The following is a 20,792-nucleotide window of genomic DNA, read 5'->3' on the forward strand; positions in this document are numbered from 1 at the left end:
TCACAACTAATTGTCCCCTCGGTAAACCCACACGATTTTCTTAAAATGTTTATAATTGTACCAACGTTCAAGAAATCTCCTGCTTTCATGGAACCCGAGTCTAGTACTCGCTGTCTTGTTCAGCGTCTGCCAGAACCCAATTCGCCGGAGTTGTACATGCAACAGTGGACAAGAGTGTTTACTACCCACAATCTGGTGAGAAATATTTTGCGTGACGAAGATAAACACCCAGGACCTGCGTGATTCTAATAACGCCCGCCAGGCTTTTCCACTAAGTGGAATGAAAAAATTTGGCTGTATTCGTGTTTTCCCACTTTAACCTTTCAAGGACTAACATTCGAAATATTGACACGGACATTTTCGTTTTCTGATGCGCAAAAACGTGTTAAGAAGTCCTTGACGTTCAGCTTTGGTTCGTCGTACGCTTATGAGAGAAGTGAAAATTCTTGCACGAAAAACGGCATTATAATGTCGCCTTTAACCATTCCCACGCTGTTTTACAAAAAGTCTTCTTCTGCAAGTAGGTCTAATCCTCCGTGTACTGGTAATGTATGATTTCGTCTTCTTCCTTCAGTTGTTTCCACTCCTGTGGCCAGACTCTTGCATAGGATTCTCCAACTGTCTCTATCTACCCATTCTTCCATTTCATCCATCCTCCTGCAGTCTCGTCTTCTCCTCTCTACATCTCTCGAAACTTGTTCCATTCATCCTGTGTGTGTTCTACCCCTGGGTCTTCTTCCACCCACCTTCATTTCCAACAATCTCCTTGGTCTTCCATGCTCCTTCATTCTTTTAATACGTCCAGACCATCTCAATCTATTTCTCTCCATTTTGTTCTATACTTCCTCCATCTTCCGCATTCCCCTGATGTTCGTGTTTCTAGTTCTGCCACTCCTATTCCCCTCAGGAATTTCATCTCAACTGTTTGTAGTTTATTTTGGTCTCTCTTGGCACATGCCCATATTTTAGTTTCATGTAATAATGTCTTTTTAAGACACATTTTATAAACTGTAATTTAATAATTTTTGCCTACTCTTTATACCATAATAAACTGTTTTTAAATGATAGCCCAAAGTTTTGAAAAGCCTTTGCAAAGCTTTCATTTATCTCGTTTTAAATCTTGCCATTTTTCTTCACCACGTTTCTAAATTATACAAATTTATGTTCTGTTTATTTAATCACTTGAGCACTTATTTTCACTGCGATTTTTAACATACTGTCTTGTCTACGTTTATTTGCAGACCTTATTCCTTGTTTATTCTTTGCCAGTGGCTTTGTCTTGCCTAAGTTACTTATAACATATCATATAACATGCGTACAGAAGAGCTTTTAAATCTGTTTCTTTAATTTGCTCTCTGATTTTGTTACAAGCTACGTTCATTACAACATTAAACAATATCAGTAATAATACACTTTCTTGTCTGACGCCCGATCTGGTCTCAAACCGTCTTCACATAATTTGCAATATTTTCATATGTATCTAACATTTCTAATTTCTCCGGACTTTTCCAAATTTCTTCTGATGCAATCATCACAATTTCTATTGTCGAAAAACAAATAATAGTTAGGACAGGTCCAAACCATATTTTTACGCCGTGAAATCGCCAAATCTCAATCCTATGCATGGCTCAGAGCACACGAAACAACAGTTAATAGTGTTTCACGCTGTCAATTGTATATTTTGGGTTTAACAATAACTGAAAGATAGGATAATTATGAGTAAGCTGATAAGGATGTAGTCTGTTATGAGGTGGTCGTGGCCTGTTTTAAGGAGTTTTATCCTATACTTGCACAGAACTAAAGTCACAAAAGTCAGGATAGCTGGTTTCGATTCACTTAGTGCAATTTCACTTTTTGTAACACACTGTGTTGCAAATACGAACAACACACTATATTTCACCAACTAAATAAATAACTGATTGATTTGAATGACATACTATACTAAAACTAACGTAAAAACTGGAAAAATTACAACCATGCCATCATGTTTTCCCGTGTTAAGGCATGCGAAATGTCTTGGTCATAATCCTTTTCATCTCACGACAGAATGAAACTTTATAAATAGACAAGATTTTCGTTCAATTGCATTATAGCAATACAATAAGGACAGAATATCAGGAACCGACCCTCCCTGCTTCAAATTAATGTAGGGTGGTATTAGAAATTGGTGCCACATTATACGACGATCAGAGACCAAGTATGTCGTTCTAATAATCGTTGACAGATGGCAGTTGTAACTGGTGCCAAGAACTCTGGTGACTAACATTATACGACGGCGAGTAAAGACTAAGCAGCTAATCAAGTTTCAACAGTCAATGAAAGATGGCAGTAGTAACGGTGCCAAACGTTGAACCAACCGTGACTTATCTCAGAACATAACTGGCACAAAGAACAATACAACCAACCAACGAACAAAATTATCTGTCATAATTGCTTTACAATTGTGGGTTCAAATCCTAATCGGGGTGTAGATGTTTTTCCGCATCTTCGGCCTTTTTTGTGGGCAGATGTATTCTAATAGGCTGGTCCCACATCAATGGAAACTTAGTAAATTTCTGAAAGATTCAATGAATAGAGCCATTCTCCTACCTTCGACAGTAATTGCAAATATCACATTGCACATTGTTAGTGTCCTGAACAGAATTTGTCGTTGGATGGCATTTTATTTATTTATTGTTTTTTTGTAAAAATTAGTTTACTTCGTTGCTAGCAGTACAGTTTCAGCTACAATCAAATTCAGAACGGTGCAAATAAGTGTTACATAACACTGAAGAATTGTCTCAGAGATGAGCAAGTTATGGGCTGCGTATTAGCTTCATAAAGAACAGAATTTATGATCATACATAGCGGCACCGTTGATTACTTTTGAAACATAATGTTTTTATCTTTAATCAACAAACAAGAAAACTCCGAGAGTTGCAAAATCGAAAAGGACGCATGAGTGCACTTAACATTGTTAACAATTTTCGATAGCAGTCCAAACTTCCGTTCCATTCCAAATCGCCTGTCACATTGTTTGTGTGCAAAAAACACACTCATACAGAAAGAAGAGTGTAAGTACAGACTGACCAAAAATCTATAAACATCGGTCGAAAACGAGCTGCACAAGGGCACTAGCGTATGCTTCAAGAAGTTGCAGAATAAGTAAATAGAGCCTATTTCTCTCCAAGATGTTGAAGTGAATAGGAGACGCGGAGACAGAGATCCACGAATTCTTAAACTCAACACAAACAAAATGAGTACACTTCGTGCTAAGGCTACCAGTCAGACAGGAGATTGGGTGGGCCGGTTAAAACACAGCGGGACGGAGAGAAAATTCCCTTTCCTTTATCCGATTTTCGCCACATCAGCGCAGAGTGCACTGGCCGGTCGGCCAGCGCCCCGCGGGGGAAAACACAACCAACAGGACAGCCAGTCTGCCATCTGTCACCTGCCCAGCAGAACCTGTATACCAACATCAGCAGCTCGGAATGGGAATAGGTCCATTAAGCTGACAATCGATTGGTTACGGTCCAGATGCGTGTTCGAACCAGTCAATAAATTCTCTACCTCTAACAGAAACCGAGGGTTCATTACAGTTCTCAAAACAGTCCGTCACTACGCGCTAAAATGTGCCAAATGATTCCAGGCCACACCCTATTTCTTTTTATATTAATTTTAATATTATTATTATTACGTCAATGGCAAGGTGTCCCAAATTATCTTTTTCCTTCAGCGTTTCCGAGCAAAGCACTTCATGCATTTCACATCTCTTCCAAGCGTGCTACCTACCACGCCCAACTCTTCTCTTCCAGTTATGAGGAAATATTACAGAAACAAATGGCAATAAATTAAAACTGTCGCGATGGGCGGACAGACAGATCAACAAGTATCGCCAATATACAAATTTTATCAATCCGTTATTGATTAAAAATATCATATTCAAGATCTGTTCGGGATCTTGGGCGGTCCGCCCACAGGAACTGCATGATAAAATTTTATTCTGGGCGTGTGCATGCTATTCGTGTTCTTCTGAGGTGTCCTGTGATGGCTGAGGCCACCTCAGAACTGGTAACGATTTCTTATAGCGTAAAATGCTTAATATTTTTACATATAGACAGCCCCTTAATTGCAGCTCAAAACGTATGCTGAAAACCGAACAAAAATTATATAATGCATACGGGGCATAAAAGGCTTCATTACAAAGGTGTGTGATTTATGAATAAACAATAGTCACAGATAACATTAAATTTTGAAAATGGTCGTCGCTATTTTCAGTACAAACTTCTCAATCCGAAGCCGTATAGACGATTTGCAACGTTACATAATTTCTGACGTGCAATTACGAGACGATAAAATGAGGACACATCTTGCAGTTACCGAAAACAGCTTGAACTATCAATGATGTAGATAATGATGTGGCTTCATATGGATGATAGACAGATGGATAAATATTGAAAATATTCAATATTATAAGTTCTTCACACAAAATAATTTAAACAATTGAAAATGGAAAGGTCGCGTCTCTCCGTCCACATGTCATTCCTCCCGAAACTCCTACAAAAAATTCCGATGAAATCATCGCCCTGATGATGGAAGCAGTCAATTCCTCCGAAATATCTATCGGTCAATATCCACCAGACTACACCGAGCAACTTCCCAGAAGACAGTCATCCTTCGTACTCGTGAAATCTCACCAAACTGACGCAATTTAGAGAAAACAAATATTCGAGGAGCCATACAACAAACAGTTAACGTTGCTTACGTGTTGTGAATACCAACCTCCACGCTCCCTGCGACCGTAACAGCACGGGTCAAAAGTGGAAGAAGTCACAATTGTAGAATAGTGACGACTATTAACTTTGAGATTTAGTGGTGAATAAAATGACACGGAAATTTCCGTCGCTGGTAGCATACTTCCGCACTCAAAGGGCCGCTAGTCTGATAACATCCTCTCAGGACTTAGCCGTCATAAAAAGCGTCCGGCGAGGGGCCTATATGTTCTGGTTATATTTATGAAAGATATTTTAAGCGCAAAACAGACAACAAATTCCATCCGTAGGACCTTAACAATGCTGCATCACGTAATGAGGTTATCCAGAATCGAACTAGAAGTTACTTTCATAATAAAAACAGTGTATCAGCAAGAAGATGTATAATAACAAAAGACACAGCTAAACAAAACAAAATCTTTGGCAAAAGTTAATCAACCAGCCAAGATTCGAACCTGGAGCTTCCAAAAGACGAGGGCAGCTATACCGCAACGTTTAGTATTGAACTAAAGGGAAAATACCCTTCAGAAGAATTTGGTTGTTATTATAGCTTATTAATAACAACGCTCTTTTAAGATCAGTGGCTCTTAACGTCGAAAAACATACAGGCTAAGTTAGCACCATTAGACAGTCTAAAAGCATCTGAAAACCATCGATGTAAAAAAAGGGCTTGATGGTTTGTGGGCTGTGTTCATCTGGTTCAGGACAGAAGACGTGAACACTATAATGAATCCTGGACTTTCATAAAATTTCGGAATTTCTTGACTAGAGAGCGATCATCATCTTCTCAAGAAGGACCCTCTCCTGACACCCACCGACACCACTTTTCTGCTTCTGCACGCCCTTACACGCAGTGACTTTGCAAGTGCAGTGCGAACCGGTTGTTCTGGACCCGGATACAAACTGCATTGGTATTTCTCGAGTCTTCTGAACTTTTAGGGCGAGTATTTATATTTTTGTTTCTTATCTACGCTCTTCCCTGTTCTTCTTCTTCGTTCCCTTCTCTCATTTTCTAGAATTGTTTATTTCTGTCTTTCGTTCTCGCTCCTTTTTTACATGTTATTCGCATTCCTGGTAGCCCAGGTGACATCACTTGTGATATGATCCTAAATACATCATACCACTGGCTGGTTTCATCACACAAACAGAAAACTGACTATTAGTGCATAACAACCACTATCGCCTGCAACAAACAAATTACACTTCTTCGGTGGTTCCTTCGATCTGTATACGCAAATAGTATTTCGTGTCTGTTCCAAGGAGAAAGTTAGTGTGCGGACATTTCCTTTTCTCTTAAGGAAACAAGCTTGATTTGAATAAACACAATAGCCTGTATTAATTTTAATTAAATTTTGTTGTTGAAAAAACCGCGTGTTCAACTTTTATTTTTGGTTATCGAACCGTAAGAAAATCTAATTGTCAATTTACATTTTAATTCAAGAATATCTGTTGAGACTGAGATTCTCGCAGCACTAAAGACGTTGATGTTGATTTATCGTGAGAATTTTAAAACTCATAATCTTTATACACTCCACACTAAATTCAGTCGAACTTTAAGTGGATGGGGGTAAAAAAACATGGGATGGCAACACCTAAGTTCATCATGTTTTCCTCTGCACGAATTAAAAACAATACCAAGTAGGATACGAGACCTTTAAAAGGGCCAGACCTAGACGATACCCACAAGATACAACGAATCCTTAGTAACTTGCGGGGTTCGACACACCTACTACACGGAAATGACGACGAAATGTCTGTACACTAGCTTCGTATTCCTCCGCAAGAAGCGAAACAATTACAAAAGGACTGTCGCCACAAGTCGAGCGAAGAGGCGTCCGTCTGGTCGGATAATCGCAAGGAGGCGCCACAAATTAGTTCCGCCTAGAAATTGGCAACGCGCATTATTTCGCAATTTCATATTTAAGTCATCGGCTTCCGACAATCTACTGTAAATAAAGTGCTATTGCTGTTCACGCATTCTTGCGCAAAGCCAACGTTTCATCTCCAAAATAACTGCACGAACTTATATTAAATATAGCGTCCAGAAAATTTTATTTTCGCCAATCCGAACAATTATAATCACTACTTTGTATAAAGCTCACACCAAAGTCGCACAACTACGAATACGTCTGTCTTTTGGGATGTTGCGCGATGTAGTCTGCTACATATCGACAGATTTTTCAGATAAACTTAGTGACTCCTGATGATGGAGGCAGTGAAAACCCCGACACCCACCGGATAGGAGGCTTGGTGGACCTCAGAGCCGGTCCGGACATTATGGCTAAGAGAAAATTCCTGCCCTGCAGGGAATCGAACCCGTGGCCCAGTCCATAGCCCATACATTAACACAGCACTGTGTTGTAGAGGGGTCCAATAAATATTGCCTTCGGCTATTTTATGAAAAATTCTTAGATAATTTATACGTCGGCTGAATTTACTAGTACAATCGTGGTATAGAACCTTATCAGTAATGTTGTCTGTAGCGCCATGGAAAATCTTACGTAACCATCACAACCATCTTCAATTTATTCTAGCTTATTTAACGATGCTGTAAGTTTATCAGATTATACAGAGTCGAATGATATGTTGACAAATGAATAATACATTTTTAAGGACATGAACGGAAGTGGTCGTGGCCGAATTAGAGTTATTGTCCCAGCATCTAGTCGGAAAGATTGAGAAAAACCAAAAAACGCTGCCAGAATATCCAGTCTCTGGGTCGAGATTTGAACCAGAGTCCTGCCCCTGAAATTAAATAACGGATGTGGGTGGAGAAGTAAACTGTTGATTTGAGTGCCCCAGAATCACTCTGACACATCACGTGTTTATACAGCAATTACTACGAAGCATCAGCAATATTGAGAAATGTCGTTGAGCAGGCAGAAACATAGGGGAATTCAGCAACATAAGAAGGAAGTTAGCGAAAGAACGCGAGTTTCAAGCTCTAAGTGTGAACGAACTCTATATGCGTAGCCTAGTTGAATGTTGTAGATGTCAAGTTAAATAGTACAGCAAATTTACACATTTAATTGAAATCACAGATTTTATAATACAGGAAACGTGTAACCCAAGAATTTGGAAAACAACATTTTCCAAATGCGCTCTTTAGATCCCGCACAGGTACGACATAGGACCTAATATTTGTCGCAGATAAAGTCTATTACTTCGAATCAAATAACCTAACAGGCATCATACTGTACAATGTCGTTAAATATATCTTGTAAGATTTGAGGTTTTCACAGCGGTGAGTATGAAGATTTCCGTCTTCTGGGTTGTTGCGCTGTGTAATATGGTAGATGTTTACCAGACTACACAGCGCAACAACCCAGAAGACAGAAATCTTCAAATATATATTGCATTTCGTTAAATTTTCACCACAACGAAATATGTTCAAATGTATGTTGTATATTTTAACATCTATATTGTGAATTACGAGTGTTAACACGCGAGTAATTTTTAAGAAAACGTTCTATTTATCCTAAACGTAAAGTAAGAATTATAGTAGATATTAAGCCATATCAAATCCGTTCAACAACTTTAAATGTAGATAGCAGCTATCATTTTAATCTTATTTACTGAATAACGCAGTTTCGCAGATAAAACATGGATATGAAAAGATAGAAAATCCTCACTGAGTTCACTTCCTACACAGAAGGCAATAAAGGATACACAGATGATACAAGCAGCAAGACCATCACTAGAATCGCCGCGGTCATTTTTTGGCCCCAAAATTTTGAAACGGTCAAGGGCACCTTTCCTGTAGCGTACGACAAATTTATGTCGACATCCAAAACGAATAGAATTGAGTTAAAACAAAACACGTTCTGCTTGATTTTTCTTTATGGTTCTGAAACGTGTAGTTATGGGCGGGGAATGTAGCGCGCATGGATTAGATGAAGAATGCGTACAAAATTTTGATTGGCAGTCTGAAGGGATGGGCTTATTCGAAAGATCTGGCGCAGATGGCAGGAGAATATTACAATGAATCTTGGGGAAATAGGGTGGGAGGGTGTGGGTGTATATTGGTTTTGTCTGACTCAGGACAGAGACCTACGGCAAGTCCTTGTGAACACGGTAATAAACCTTCGATAAAGGACTGGAAACTTACTGGCTACTCGAATAAAAGCAACTCAAGAAGGACTCTGCTAAATGGAATTGCGTTGTGGGTCCTGGTTTCTCTCCGAAATGGAACACTAATTACAATTATTTGAAAATAAAGAGCTCAGAAAATATCGACCAAAAACGTAATATGAGAGTATTGAATGATACTACGTGACGAACTTACTGAGCTATAGAGGTCACATTATAGGCGTAATGCTAAGATATTTAGACCTAAGATGTTACAATAGACTAAGAACGGAGACTGATGGGAAAGACAAATGCTTTTAGGTTGAGGAGATTGTAGGATAATTTTAAAACGGCTTTCATAAAATGAGTCGTGAGGTTGGTAGGCGGGTAGAAAATTCTCATGTCCAATGGCAGGCTTCCGTGTCTGCGGTGCTGAAACTTTGGGATCTACTATTCGAACATTATATAACTTTTTTAGTCTTTCTGAAAATAAACTTTCGCAGCTTATTGCAAATGACACGTGACGTGACTTAGGAATATATATTATTCTTCTACTACTTCAAGCAGTAGGCCCTCAGGCATGTTCCGCCTCCAAAGAAAACATTTAATATAATAGACAAATAATGTCAAAAGGTCAATGTCAAGTTATGGTGTTAATAATGCTGAGACTTTAACAGCTCGGCATAATGGAGCGAATTATGGCTCAAGAACAATAAGAACGCAAATTATTACAATGTATTCAGTTGTTATTATATGACCAAATACAGAACGTCCCATAAAAGATATATACACACAATCAATGAATGAAATAAATACATTTTAATAAATTAAAACATTTCATACGTCAGCATTGGCACTTAGTGAATTAGCGAATCTAGTGTAGGTTCTCATAATGACCACTGTTAGCTTCGAGGCGCTGTTGTCAGCGGTGAGAAACTGACTGACAAGCGGTCACCAAAGTTTCTGTTATGTATACGCCTTTTTGGGACATTCTGTATCTTTAATGGATGACTTGCAAAGAAACGTTCAAACAAATTAACTCTAACTCACCAACAAAAACAAAGGAAATTTTAATAAAACTAGGATGGGCAACACAAATTTAACGACGTTGAATCATGCAATTTTTTGTGTAGTATGAGGTAAGGGGATGATGCAGCCGCATTGTGTGTGGATGCGGATTCAAGGGGTCGCGGGTTGTTTCAATGAACTGCCACAGAATTCGCGCAGAGGACGAATAGAAGTTAGAAACGTTATGAGTAAAACTAGTCGGAAAATATGGCACACCGCGATAATCATACATTACCCAATCTATCTCCAATCTAGCATCGCACAAATTTCGAGTCTTCCATACATCTCAAAGAGAAATACCCTATCTCAGAACTAAACAAATTAATAAATAAATACGCATTTTAAAATAAAACAATAAAAATCTACATTTTCAACCAAATGCAAGTTTTAATCCCTAGTAGGATTTTAATCACTTCCTGCTTTACTCACCTTGCTCCAGCTGTGTAAGAATCAGCTTAATAGTGCCCAACCCATTTTCAGTTTGATACGATATGTGTCGTCAACACTTACGCAACACGTCACAGTTTACAAAATTATGTCAGAATCAATAACGATATTTTTACGTCTTTGGCGTTATCTGAAATTGTATTCCGTCATGCCAGATACCGGCACACCACTACTGAATAATCTAATTTCACAATCGGAATGTTTTACGATTTTTTCTAGCATATTACAATAAAAATTAGAACAACAATTTAGAAATTCAGGAATGACACTTATTGAAGAATTGCATTAATATCAGAGTGCTCACAATTTACGTACCGCTATCAAAACGTCATGGCTAAAATTGTATAACTTTAATTACAGGCAAGCTTGGAAGGAAATGGTCGTCGAATCCCAGTACGGAATTTCAGATTTCTTGGTTCGTTTAGAGCAGTGGTATTCAACCCGGGGTACGCGTACCCCTAGGGGTACGCGAAGACATCTTACGGGGTACGTGAAATTTTAAAAATATATATATTATTTTATGATAAACACTGAATAATCAGTAATGTAATTTATTTGATTTATTTTAAATGTAGATTATATATTATGTATAACTTGAATTATACACCAACAAATTTGGGGGTACAAAGTTGAAGAGAAATTATATCTGGGGATACGCGAACAAAAAAGGTAGAATACCACTGGTGTAGAGGTAATTATAAAAACAGGAGGTTAGCTTAAATCGGAGTGGGCAATAACTCTTCCCCGGCGGCCAGAATGCTTACCAGACGTTTCTGTTACATGAGTGCATGCGTACATACGTAAGTATAGCACACATTCCAACACTATTATGAGATACACCTATGAATATTATAAGATTCAAACATTACAAAATATGAATTTCAGTAAATCCAGTCAACCGCTGATTCGACTATGAAAATCTTTCTGTCCGTATAGAACAAAGTATGAATTTAAACTTAACATACATTGTGAATAAACTGCAATGAGAGAAAATTGTCTCAAATGCAACTTATTTAAGTGCCTGAAACTTTCTTTATGGAGACTCGAGAAAGGCGGGAACCCAAATTCCGATGCTTATCTGGCGAAATGAAGAACAGAACTTCGATATCAAAGCGAATACGAAAAGACAGGTAAAGCTACCTCGTCATCGTGCGTTCATTTTTACCTTCGGTGCACAAGAAGTAAAACCGACAAGATAATTCCACCGTGCCATCTGATAACGTACTTGGAGTTTACACGAGTTCCGCAGATTATGACCACATTCATTCAGCTCACATGCACATATCAATAACCAGAATGTGCAAAGCTGTTTCTTTCTTAATGCAATGCCATCCTGACCGTTCCGTAGCACACCCCGTTATCCCAACAAGGTTCTGGCGACATGAACACACATCAGGTGCCGAGAAAATGTCACTTCAAAATTTAGGTTAAGTTTGCTTTTAAATTTTCGGTTTGATCTGTTTAGTGTACTGACAGTAGCGAGTAACAATTGGATATTATTTAAATATGTCTTTCAATGAGCCCAAAATGAATTCTAAGAAGTGATGCAAAATTAATCAGCATTCTAGACGTTTTTATAATCTCCTGGTTGCAATTCTTACACTAGCAGAATCTTGTACGGAAAAGATGTAAGTCAAGATTCGCTGTAGCCGTTAGGATCTTAAGATTACTGAGAAATTCTCTCTGCACGAAACCGAGCAAATGTTCGTGAAATAACAACTACTGCATTCTGCTAGAATGTATAAAGTTTCGTAATAATTTCCAGAGCCTGTACTTTATTTCTGAAAAATGAAAAATGAAATAATAAATACAAAATCCAGTTATTTCAAAACGTTTAAGAAAAACTCTGTTCTAACGCGGTTTAGACTTTGAGACTTGTCTTCGACTGTCTCTTCACGTTAAATATAACGGGAAATGGTATACGTTAGGCAGTGGTACCTACAGCGTCTGCATTTCACATTCCTCAGCCATCAAAACAACGGAATCGGGGAACATAGCATCTCAGCTATTTTTGCTGTCCTTAATGCCTCCAGCGAAATGAAATAACACATCCGTCCATAACAACCTTAAATGTTACTTACAGCTATCAGCATGTTTGTTCATAGGACATTTAACAGTGCTGTTCGGAGCACATTTCTTAGCGGATTCCGATAAATTATTCAGATTGTACACTAAACGTTGTCAGCTGAATCTGATTTTGTTTTTCCAGTCTATTACAATCCTGTTTCATAAGAATCAAACTATCTGAAGATGGCTGTCTTCTGGGTTGTTGCCCCGTGTATAGTGGTAGAAGTTTACCGACGTTTCAGAGGTCCTTGCTGCCTCCATCATCAGGGCGACGAAACGTCTGAAAACTTCTACCAGACTACACGGCGCTACAACCCAGAAGACAGCCATTTTCGTTCTTGCCACCATAAGAACCTAAAATACTAAAAATAATCACAGGTTATTAAAATTTCAGTACAGTAAAATACGCTCAATTTCGCTAACATAACGCATTACAAGCACAAAAACTAAATGTTTTCCTTCCAAAAATATTCAAAGGATACATGTTACCATGTCTCTGATGCACTGGGGCTCTTCAGGCATACTGTAAAAGGCTCGAAACTCTTTCCGAAGATCGTGAAAATAAGAGTAGTATCCGGGCAGATCCAGATTTTTGGAGCACGTCTCCGGGTGGAGACACTGTCGAAGTGGTAATTGTCCGTCTGTGACAAACCGCAGCGAGTGCGTTGAGGGACCGATGTGAAACGTCTGACGGGCGTAGTGTTCGAACTGCAAAGAAAAAACGTATTCTGTTAACATTCACCCTACCATCTCACTGATATACGTTCAGCACCAATATGACAAATCTGAGTCAGTTCAAGAAATAAGACATTAGATCTGAGGTCCTCTCGGCGGTGAAGATGTTAATGTTGACCTTCTGTGTTGCAACGCCGTGTGGCTTTTAGGTGGATGACAACGTTTCGGAGAAGCAAACTGTCCTCGCCTGCAGCCTGCTTTCGTTCTTTCTGGGGGCGAATGAGGGACTTCCATGAATTGCTCAGGGCGAAGCTGTTCAGACCTGAAGACAGAGGGAGTATATTCTTCCGAAACGTCGATGGTGACCTATACGTTCACACGACGTTACAACTCAGAAGACGAGCAGCGACAGTTCAATACGTTCATAAACAAAGTCAACTTCCCCAAACACTAACATATTTTGTTTCAGTCAATTTCCGCTGCATTTCCAAATTTAAGCTCCCTCGAAACTGAATATACACGGCGAGGGCTCTTAAGAGAATACTCGTTAATATGTGCAACAAAACATTGACAGAGTGTGTCAGATAGCAATTATCAAACTGGCAATGCAAATAACACGGTCTCAAGTCTTCAATAAAGAAACGTTACACAGTTAGTGTAGTTTAACTGCAGGATTTTCGTGTTATTACTAATAACATTCATTGTATTATTAAAACTGGCGTACTAATGGCAGCAGGACAAATTACTCTAAAGTCATGCTAAAAAAGAACACATAACGGACAACGTACTTAGCAGAATATTTCAGTCGGAAATTCTGCAGAGCATTAACTTGACTGACGCATGCCAGACGTAATTATATTCATTTCAAGAAATATCAATAGCTCTTACTCTGCCATGTAAGGACATCACTTAACCAGCGAGATTTTGTATTGTGAATTATCCGCAATATCTGTTTTTAGGTGGGCGTAGACGGTGGCCCAATTATGTACTTAACAAATAAGTCCTATAATGCAGTAACCTGATTTTTGCTCCAGAAATACTTCCCACTCGTAACGGGCTAGTTGTTGACCAGCGGCAAGTGTAAGAAGTGTACTCCAGTGGGAACTTACATTCTTTCCAAATACATTCTTTGTGATTTTGAATACCTAACTGGCACTAATGTCAATTCATTCCAGATACAAATCTATAGTTGAAAAACGTATCATACTGCCCTAAGTAAGAAATGGATGTTCTCTACATTTTGTTACATATCCATAAATAATTCCAGACAACTATTAAACCCAACCATTCAGAAAATTAAGACACCGTTTGATATCAAAAGTCTACGACTACTATTTCAAACATTTTTAAGTGTGAATCACATTTTACAAAATTCGAGGAAAAATTATTTAATTGGTTGTGTCTTGTATGATTTGAGGTTTTCACAGCGGTGAGTCTGAAGATATCTGTCTTCTGGGTTGTTGCGCTGTGTAGTATGATCGATTCATCGCCCTGATGACGGAGGTAGTATGACCTCTGAAACGTTGGTAAACATCGACCAGACTACACAGCGCAACAACCCAGAAGACAGAAATCTTCATGGTTATGTCTTGATACAAACTTTACAAACAACAGATTCGTGTTCGTAATGAATGGTCCTGAAGGCCATTGTTACGTTGTTACGAACGCATATGAAAACATGTAGGCTGTAAACCGTACTTCTCCGCTCTTGTTAAAAACATTCTTATAAATACTTCTCTGAAAGATACTAACACCGTGTTTGGCAGCAAGACGATTAGTGAATGTGATCAAGAAAACTAAAACAGACACGCAATTACCCCCTGTGTTTCCGTAACCAAGGCGTATCATGGCTTACTGCATGACTACTCGCGTGGTATTGTACCTGTATCAAGAACCACAGCCAAGATTTCCTGCAGAAGTTCACTGAATCAAGCACAAGCAATTCAACTACATACTTCGGTTGCTGTGAAGATAGGAAGACGGGCCCGTTAGGGCCTACTGCAGATCAGTTGTACTCATGCAAAGTACGCCTCGAGGAAATCGTTCTCAAAATGATAGAAGAAAACTTCATAAAACACAGCATAGCCTATAAGCACACTGTGTATCCATTTACACATTACATTTCTGTAGCTGAAAAACATCCAGTGTCAAAGCACAGTTCTGTTCCGTATTCTTTAATTACATATAAATCCATTCTGCAGCCTTCCTTGAAAATCTGATAGTTGCTTATAGGGTCAATAAATTCGCCGTCTATTATGTAACTGGAGAGTTACTGTGTTCACAAGAGTCCGCCAGTGGACCACGTGCTGAGCCAGCTGAATCTAGTCAACATCATCATACTCAACTAGCCTTCCTTCCTGTCTGTGCCTTGGTCGTCTAAGAGGTCAACTCTACATTTTCATGTTTTCATTCTTGAGTTCCATTCGAGTCTCACATACGCGCTACATGTCAGACCATCTCACCCTCCTTCATCCCTTAACTAACTACGTAGATGGCTTACCGAAACTGAAGGTTCATCACCGAATTAACCAAAGACCTCCACCGGACCCTGTCCTGGGCCAACAAAATCCAGTCTCCTTCAACTCCTATCTCCCATAGATTCCGCCTCAGATTATCCTCCCATCTACGTCTAGGTCTCCCCAGCGGTCTCTTCCCTTCAGGTTTCCCAACTAGTACCCGGTGCACACCTCTTGTCCCATCCATGCGCGCTACATGCCCAGCCCATCTCACTCTTCTTGATTTAATCACCCTGACAATATTGGGGGAGGAGTGCAGATTTTTAAGCTCATCATTATGCAGTTTCCTCCATGTCCCATCGTCTTCTCTCCTAGGCCCAAATATCCTCCTTAACACCCTGTTATCAAACACCTGCAATCTGTGTTCCTCCCTCTGAGTGAGAGACCATGTTTATCTTCAGATTTGCGCAGTCAGATTGTGCAACAACCAAATATTCCCATCAATCGTGGTTTCCGTATTGTATCCGCACGTCACTCATCGAAGAGATGCAGCAACTTCCTTATGAGGCTGCTGTAGGGGAAAGATGCAGTCGCAATTAGAAGCAGGAAGACGCGATGGAAACGCAGATAATGATGAAGATGAGGACAACGACCGCCGAAGAGTTGCTTGCCCTCGTGCCGAGTGCAGAGTCGTGACGGTCGAGCGTGAGCGGACTGACAGTCGGCAACGGGTGCTCCACAAATGGCTTCACGTGTGTGGGAGCCGGCTGAGTCGATGCCGGGTGCCCCATAACTAGCTTCCGCGTGGCTAAAGGAATGCCAGTTGGTATCGGGTGACCCTCAACTACCTTCACGTGTGTGGCAGCGGACTGACAGGCGGTGTCGGGTGCACCGCAAGAGGTTTCACGAGCGTGTGATAAGAATTACAGGTGGTACCGGGTGACGCGCAACTGACTTTACGTGTGGGAGTTAATCTATTACCTCATTAATCGACAATTCAATTCTTACGACGTCAAATTTAGAAATTAATTCTGATATTATTTTGCACAGATCTTGCAACTGCAGATCGTCAAATGAGTTAGGAGGAACATAGTAGCCGATTCTGACTGGCTAAGTTTGTGGAAGGAGAAACACATGGTCTATCCTGGCGTTCTATGCCGACGTTCAACTGGAGAGACTGAAGGAAACCACGTAACGGACTGCGAACAATGTTGCATAGCAACCGATGACAATGCCTAAAACTCAACGGTCTCGCGATGAAAAGCAATTCCGTAAGATCTGCATACATCTGTCGGAACTACTTCTGTGATGGCGAGATATGAAATGCGAGTATCGAATAATTTGTAATATGGATAAGAAAGTACAACACGAAGTACAGTCATCACAAAGACGCTAAAAAATAATGTAATGAATGTGTCTGGAAGCGGAATGGGATCCATTTTAAACAAGACACATCCCTAACTTAATAATAATGAATGGAAAGGATTGGTACAGATGGAATATACAGTTTGCATTTTTGTAACTGCCATTGGTGTTTCTTTCGCTGGAGATATAAATATTTCTAACCAATACAAACCAATCGCATGAGGCTGTATATACCTCGAGGCCTATTTATAAAACCTGTAGCCATACCAGAAAATTAATAACTAATTTGTTTTGAAGAGAAAATTGTATTCTGTTTTTTTGTAGCCAAATAAAATTTCCCAACGTTATACAACATCAAGTCATCAAGTTGCGTTATGACACGTTCTAGGCCGCCTCATTTTTCATATACGAGGTAAAGTCCAAAAATGAAGGTAAATAACAAAAAAAAATTATTGGTAGCGTTGGAAATGACGGCGAATGCAAGTAATGTGAGTCTCCTCTCATGTGTACCTAGTTGGTTACTGCTGAATACTGAACAGTGACAGTACTGTTACACATTTAGCATGGCTGCTCCTCCGCGAGAATATACCAAGGAAGAACAACGACCTCCAATCCATTTTGTTCAAGGCAGATGGTGTAAAAACTAGCGAAATTAACAAAAGTGTAGGTATTCAGTACAACGTACAGATATAGATCGGTAAAAATTGTAAAGACAGCGAACAAGACTTGTTGATGAACTATCTCGACGGATATCGATATTAACGTGTTACGTCTACTGAGGTTCAAGAATAGATCAATCGGATTATCCGAACAATGTAAGAACAGAGCTTGCTGCATTCTGGGTGGCTGCGCCGTGTCGTCTGGTAGTTTACCGACGTTTCAGAGGTGCTTCCTTCCTCCATCATCAGGGCGATGACCTTGATGATAAAAGAAGCAAGCGGTAAGTTTCTACCAGACTACGCTGCCAACATTCCAGGAAACAGTCATTTTCACATTCGCTACCGTGAGAACCTGAAATCTAACTAAAGAATCATTGCCGATACAAAAAATTTTAAATGAGTGTGACGGAAATAAGAGACGCATGAGTGACATTAAACCTAACCGAAATTTTTTTATCATCACAGAATTAAAAACATGTGCACCTCTGGACCAAATAAATTACGTAAAAAACGTGTAATAGGCCTGTGTAACAACTTTGTCAAAACGTATAATAAATTTGCACTGATATTTTTTTACTTGCCTTCGTATATTTGACACAATAAACATACCTAAAAAATAATTTTATCAATAATTATTTCCACGACTTTAAACATACGATAACATGGGCTAATGAAGTGTCGCCTGTCGATTATAATCTACTGGTCTGCTACGCAGTGTAGTCCTTTAGGCGGTTACCACTGCTTCAGAAGAAGAGTGATGTCCAGACGACACCACAATCCAGATGAATTGACATCTTAAACGCCGTGAGAACCTCAGATCTCAAATACATCATCACTTGCCTCTAGACCTTCCATTTAATGTAAATTATACATTAAGAATGGTAGTACACAAACAGAAATGGCATTTCACATTTCAAATCTGTAAAATACGTGACGCAGTTTTGCTTCAGAATAACAAATAAATATTTATTTAGAGTAGCGTCACTGCAATAACTCGATACGCAACGAACTCAATGTACAGAAGAGACTGTCCTCCATATGCTGTCAGCGAATTCTATAGTTCTTTGGGTATATTGTACGGCGACAGGAAGATAGCCTGGAAAAAATTGTTGTCCAGGAAAAGGTTGAAGGGAAAAGATCGCGCGGAAGATCCCCAAGGCGATGGGTGGACCAGGTAGAAGAGAAATCGAATCTGCCGCTAGACCTCCTACTCAGAGAAGTAGAAGATCGAGACCGATGGAGACAGATTGTGGAACGTGTCTAATGATGGGTCACCAACTTTCAACATTGAAAGCAGGACTAATGATGATGAGCATCACTGCTTCTTGGTCCCCGATTTCTAAGCCATCATCTTAACCCGCACATGAATTTCCTGCATACTCGTTCGGATGATGGAAGATAACGATTGGGAGGAAAGGAGAGAATTCTAAGAGAACTGCCCAGGTCTTGAACCTGAAACAGTTTCGTAAGACGATAAGGTACTTCCCACGAGAGACTGCCCGCACGTGTTAATGTCTGTATTCAAATTGCGAGGCACTAAACAATGTAAAATCATGGGCGGTTTGCGTTCACGACGTCTCCAGGATCGATACAATCGCAGACAATGCATCTGGTGCGAGAAACGAAAACCCTGGTTTACAACCAACTGGCATTTCAAAACAAACTGCATGGTTCAAGACTTTTCTTAATAGGTTTATAGTTGTTGGGCCAGCTAAGAAATTTCCCATTTTTATTAAAACGGAAAACTAAATACTGCCTTCACAAAAGCCTGTCATAGGGCAATATTTTTAGCCACACCATTTCAATTTATAACCTTTTTTATAAAGTTTTATTATTCTCTCATCTATGCCTAGGTCACCCAGCTGGTTTCCCTTGAGTCTCTTTGACAATAAAATGAATATATCTCATCTCCCTCACGTGCTACCCCGCGGACCACCATCTGATACCCCTCAATCTTAACATCCGAATAAGGCTTTGAGACGAGTGCAAATCACGAGTTTCACATTGTCTTTTTCTTCAATGCATTGTTTCTCTGCTTTCTTATGTTCAAATATTCAACACGCTCTTTTTCAATTAACCTAAATTCGTCAGTTTCAACAAAGGGAATGAGAAATTCTGAATATATATCACTGTCGCAATGGCACTAAAACCAAACTTGTATCACTGTAGGCCAAAACGCACTGCATTACCCAAATAATTTCCCGACTTTCTCTTATTTTGCAACAAAGAAAAACACAGCGCGCTCAGCAATGGCCGCCTTCAGGAGACCAGCCTTTTTAGTACCTGTCCGGAATGTGTTTAACGCTCACTCCTTAGACATCGCAGAGTATGTGACCGGTACTGCTATAGTCCCGCATGGCAAATATGAGGGCGCTGTCGAAACCAATGGCGCCGAGCGGAAAGTCTCGTAACGTTCGTACACACTTCGCCCTGACATTTAGCGTCCATGGTCACAATACTTTCTATTTTCCGACCTCACTTTTCACAAGCGTTTTCATCAAATGAAGTGAGCGCAAAACAGGAAGGTTGTAATTGAGTCTTAAGTTATTTAATGATGGAATTTAAAATTTAGAGGATACGTAGCGTCGAATAATATAATACGAACAGGAAGGGTGGATAATGATTTGAATGAAGGCGATATTCGCCTGTCTAAATTACTAGCCCAGCATCCATGTGCAGAGACTGAGGAAAATCACGGAAACATCAATTAGATTAGTTGTAAGGCAGCATTCATGTTTATTTGTTGCAGACAGTACAAAGTCATTGTTCCACGACCGATTAACTAGACGTTCCGCACAACATAATCGTTGAATAACTTTCATTGCATTTCGCTAAAAGGGCACATATAGGAAACTTTCAAACAGAAGTTACAGACTTCAATAAGATATGCTATTTAATGCTAAGGACATGCTTTTGTACGTTCACCATTTTTTAGAGTTATGGTGAAATAGGCTAACAGGATTTGAGCTAGGAACATGCAAAACAGCAGCTGCATCGGACATATGGAACCAAAATGGAATCAACTCCCGACAACTCTTCGTTTACACAACCAATAACATGCGAATATCTCATAGTAATATGTTGTGCAGTTACTGACACGCACAGAATATCACAACTGTAATTCATCTGGAGCATTCTGTTGAAACACCGCGTAAACACAACTGCCCACTTTTTACAATAGATCGATGCGATTTGTGAATATCTGACAAAATCTGAAACCGAATCTTAAAAAAAAA

General features: G+C 39.5%; 1 protein-coding gene and 1 long non-coding RNA gene across 10 annotated transcripts in view; one reads left to right on the plus strand and one right to left on the minus strand.

The window, feature by feature from the left end:
* Positions 1 to 20,792, minus strand: part of fus (epithelial splicing regulatory protein fusilli) — a 186,956-nt gene that overhangs the window by 100,112 nt on the left and 66,052 nt on the right. For all 6 annotated transcript variants that reach the window (XR_015533764.1, XM_022060424.2, XM_022060416.2 and 3 more), the window contains exon 3: positions 12,884 to 13,109. Coding sequence is in view for 5 of the 6 variants with exons in the window: in XM_022060424.2 (XP_021916116.1) it covers positions 12,884 to 13,109 (226 nt within the window). In the remaining variant the exon portion in view is untranslated. The remainder of the gene's footprint in view (positions 1 to 12,883; positions 13,110 to 20,792) is intronic.
* Positions 1 to 20,792, plus strand: part of LOC110828100 (uncharacterized) — a 156,879-nt gene that overhangs the window by 21,185 nt on the left and 114,902 nt on the right. For 3 of the 4 annotated variants that reach the window (XR_015533770.1, XR_015533773.1, XR_015533771.1), the window contains exon 3: positions 10,695 to 10,820. This is a non-coding gene — a long non-coding RNA (uncharacterized LOC110828100). Of the gene's footprint in view, positions 1 to 10,694; positions 10,821 to 13,285; positions 18,131 to 20,792 lie in introns of those variants that run through there. The other variant, XR_015533769.1, reaches the window with a different exon arrangement.

The sequence above is a fragment of the Zootermopsis nevadensis genome, unplaced genomic scaffold (genome assembly GCF_977971745.1).
Source record: "Zootermopsis nevadensis isolate Lab colony 2312 unplaced genomic scaffold, Znev_1.0 Znev_ptg000006l, whole genome shotgun sequence".
NCBI classification, from domain to species: Eukaryota; Metazoa; Arthropoda; class Insecta; order Blattodea; family Termopsidae; genus Zootermopsis; species Zootermopsis nevadensis.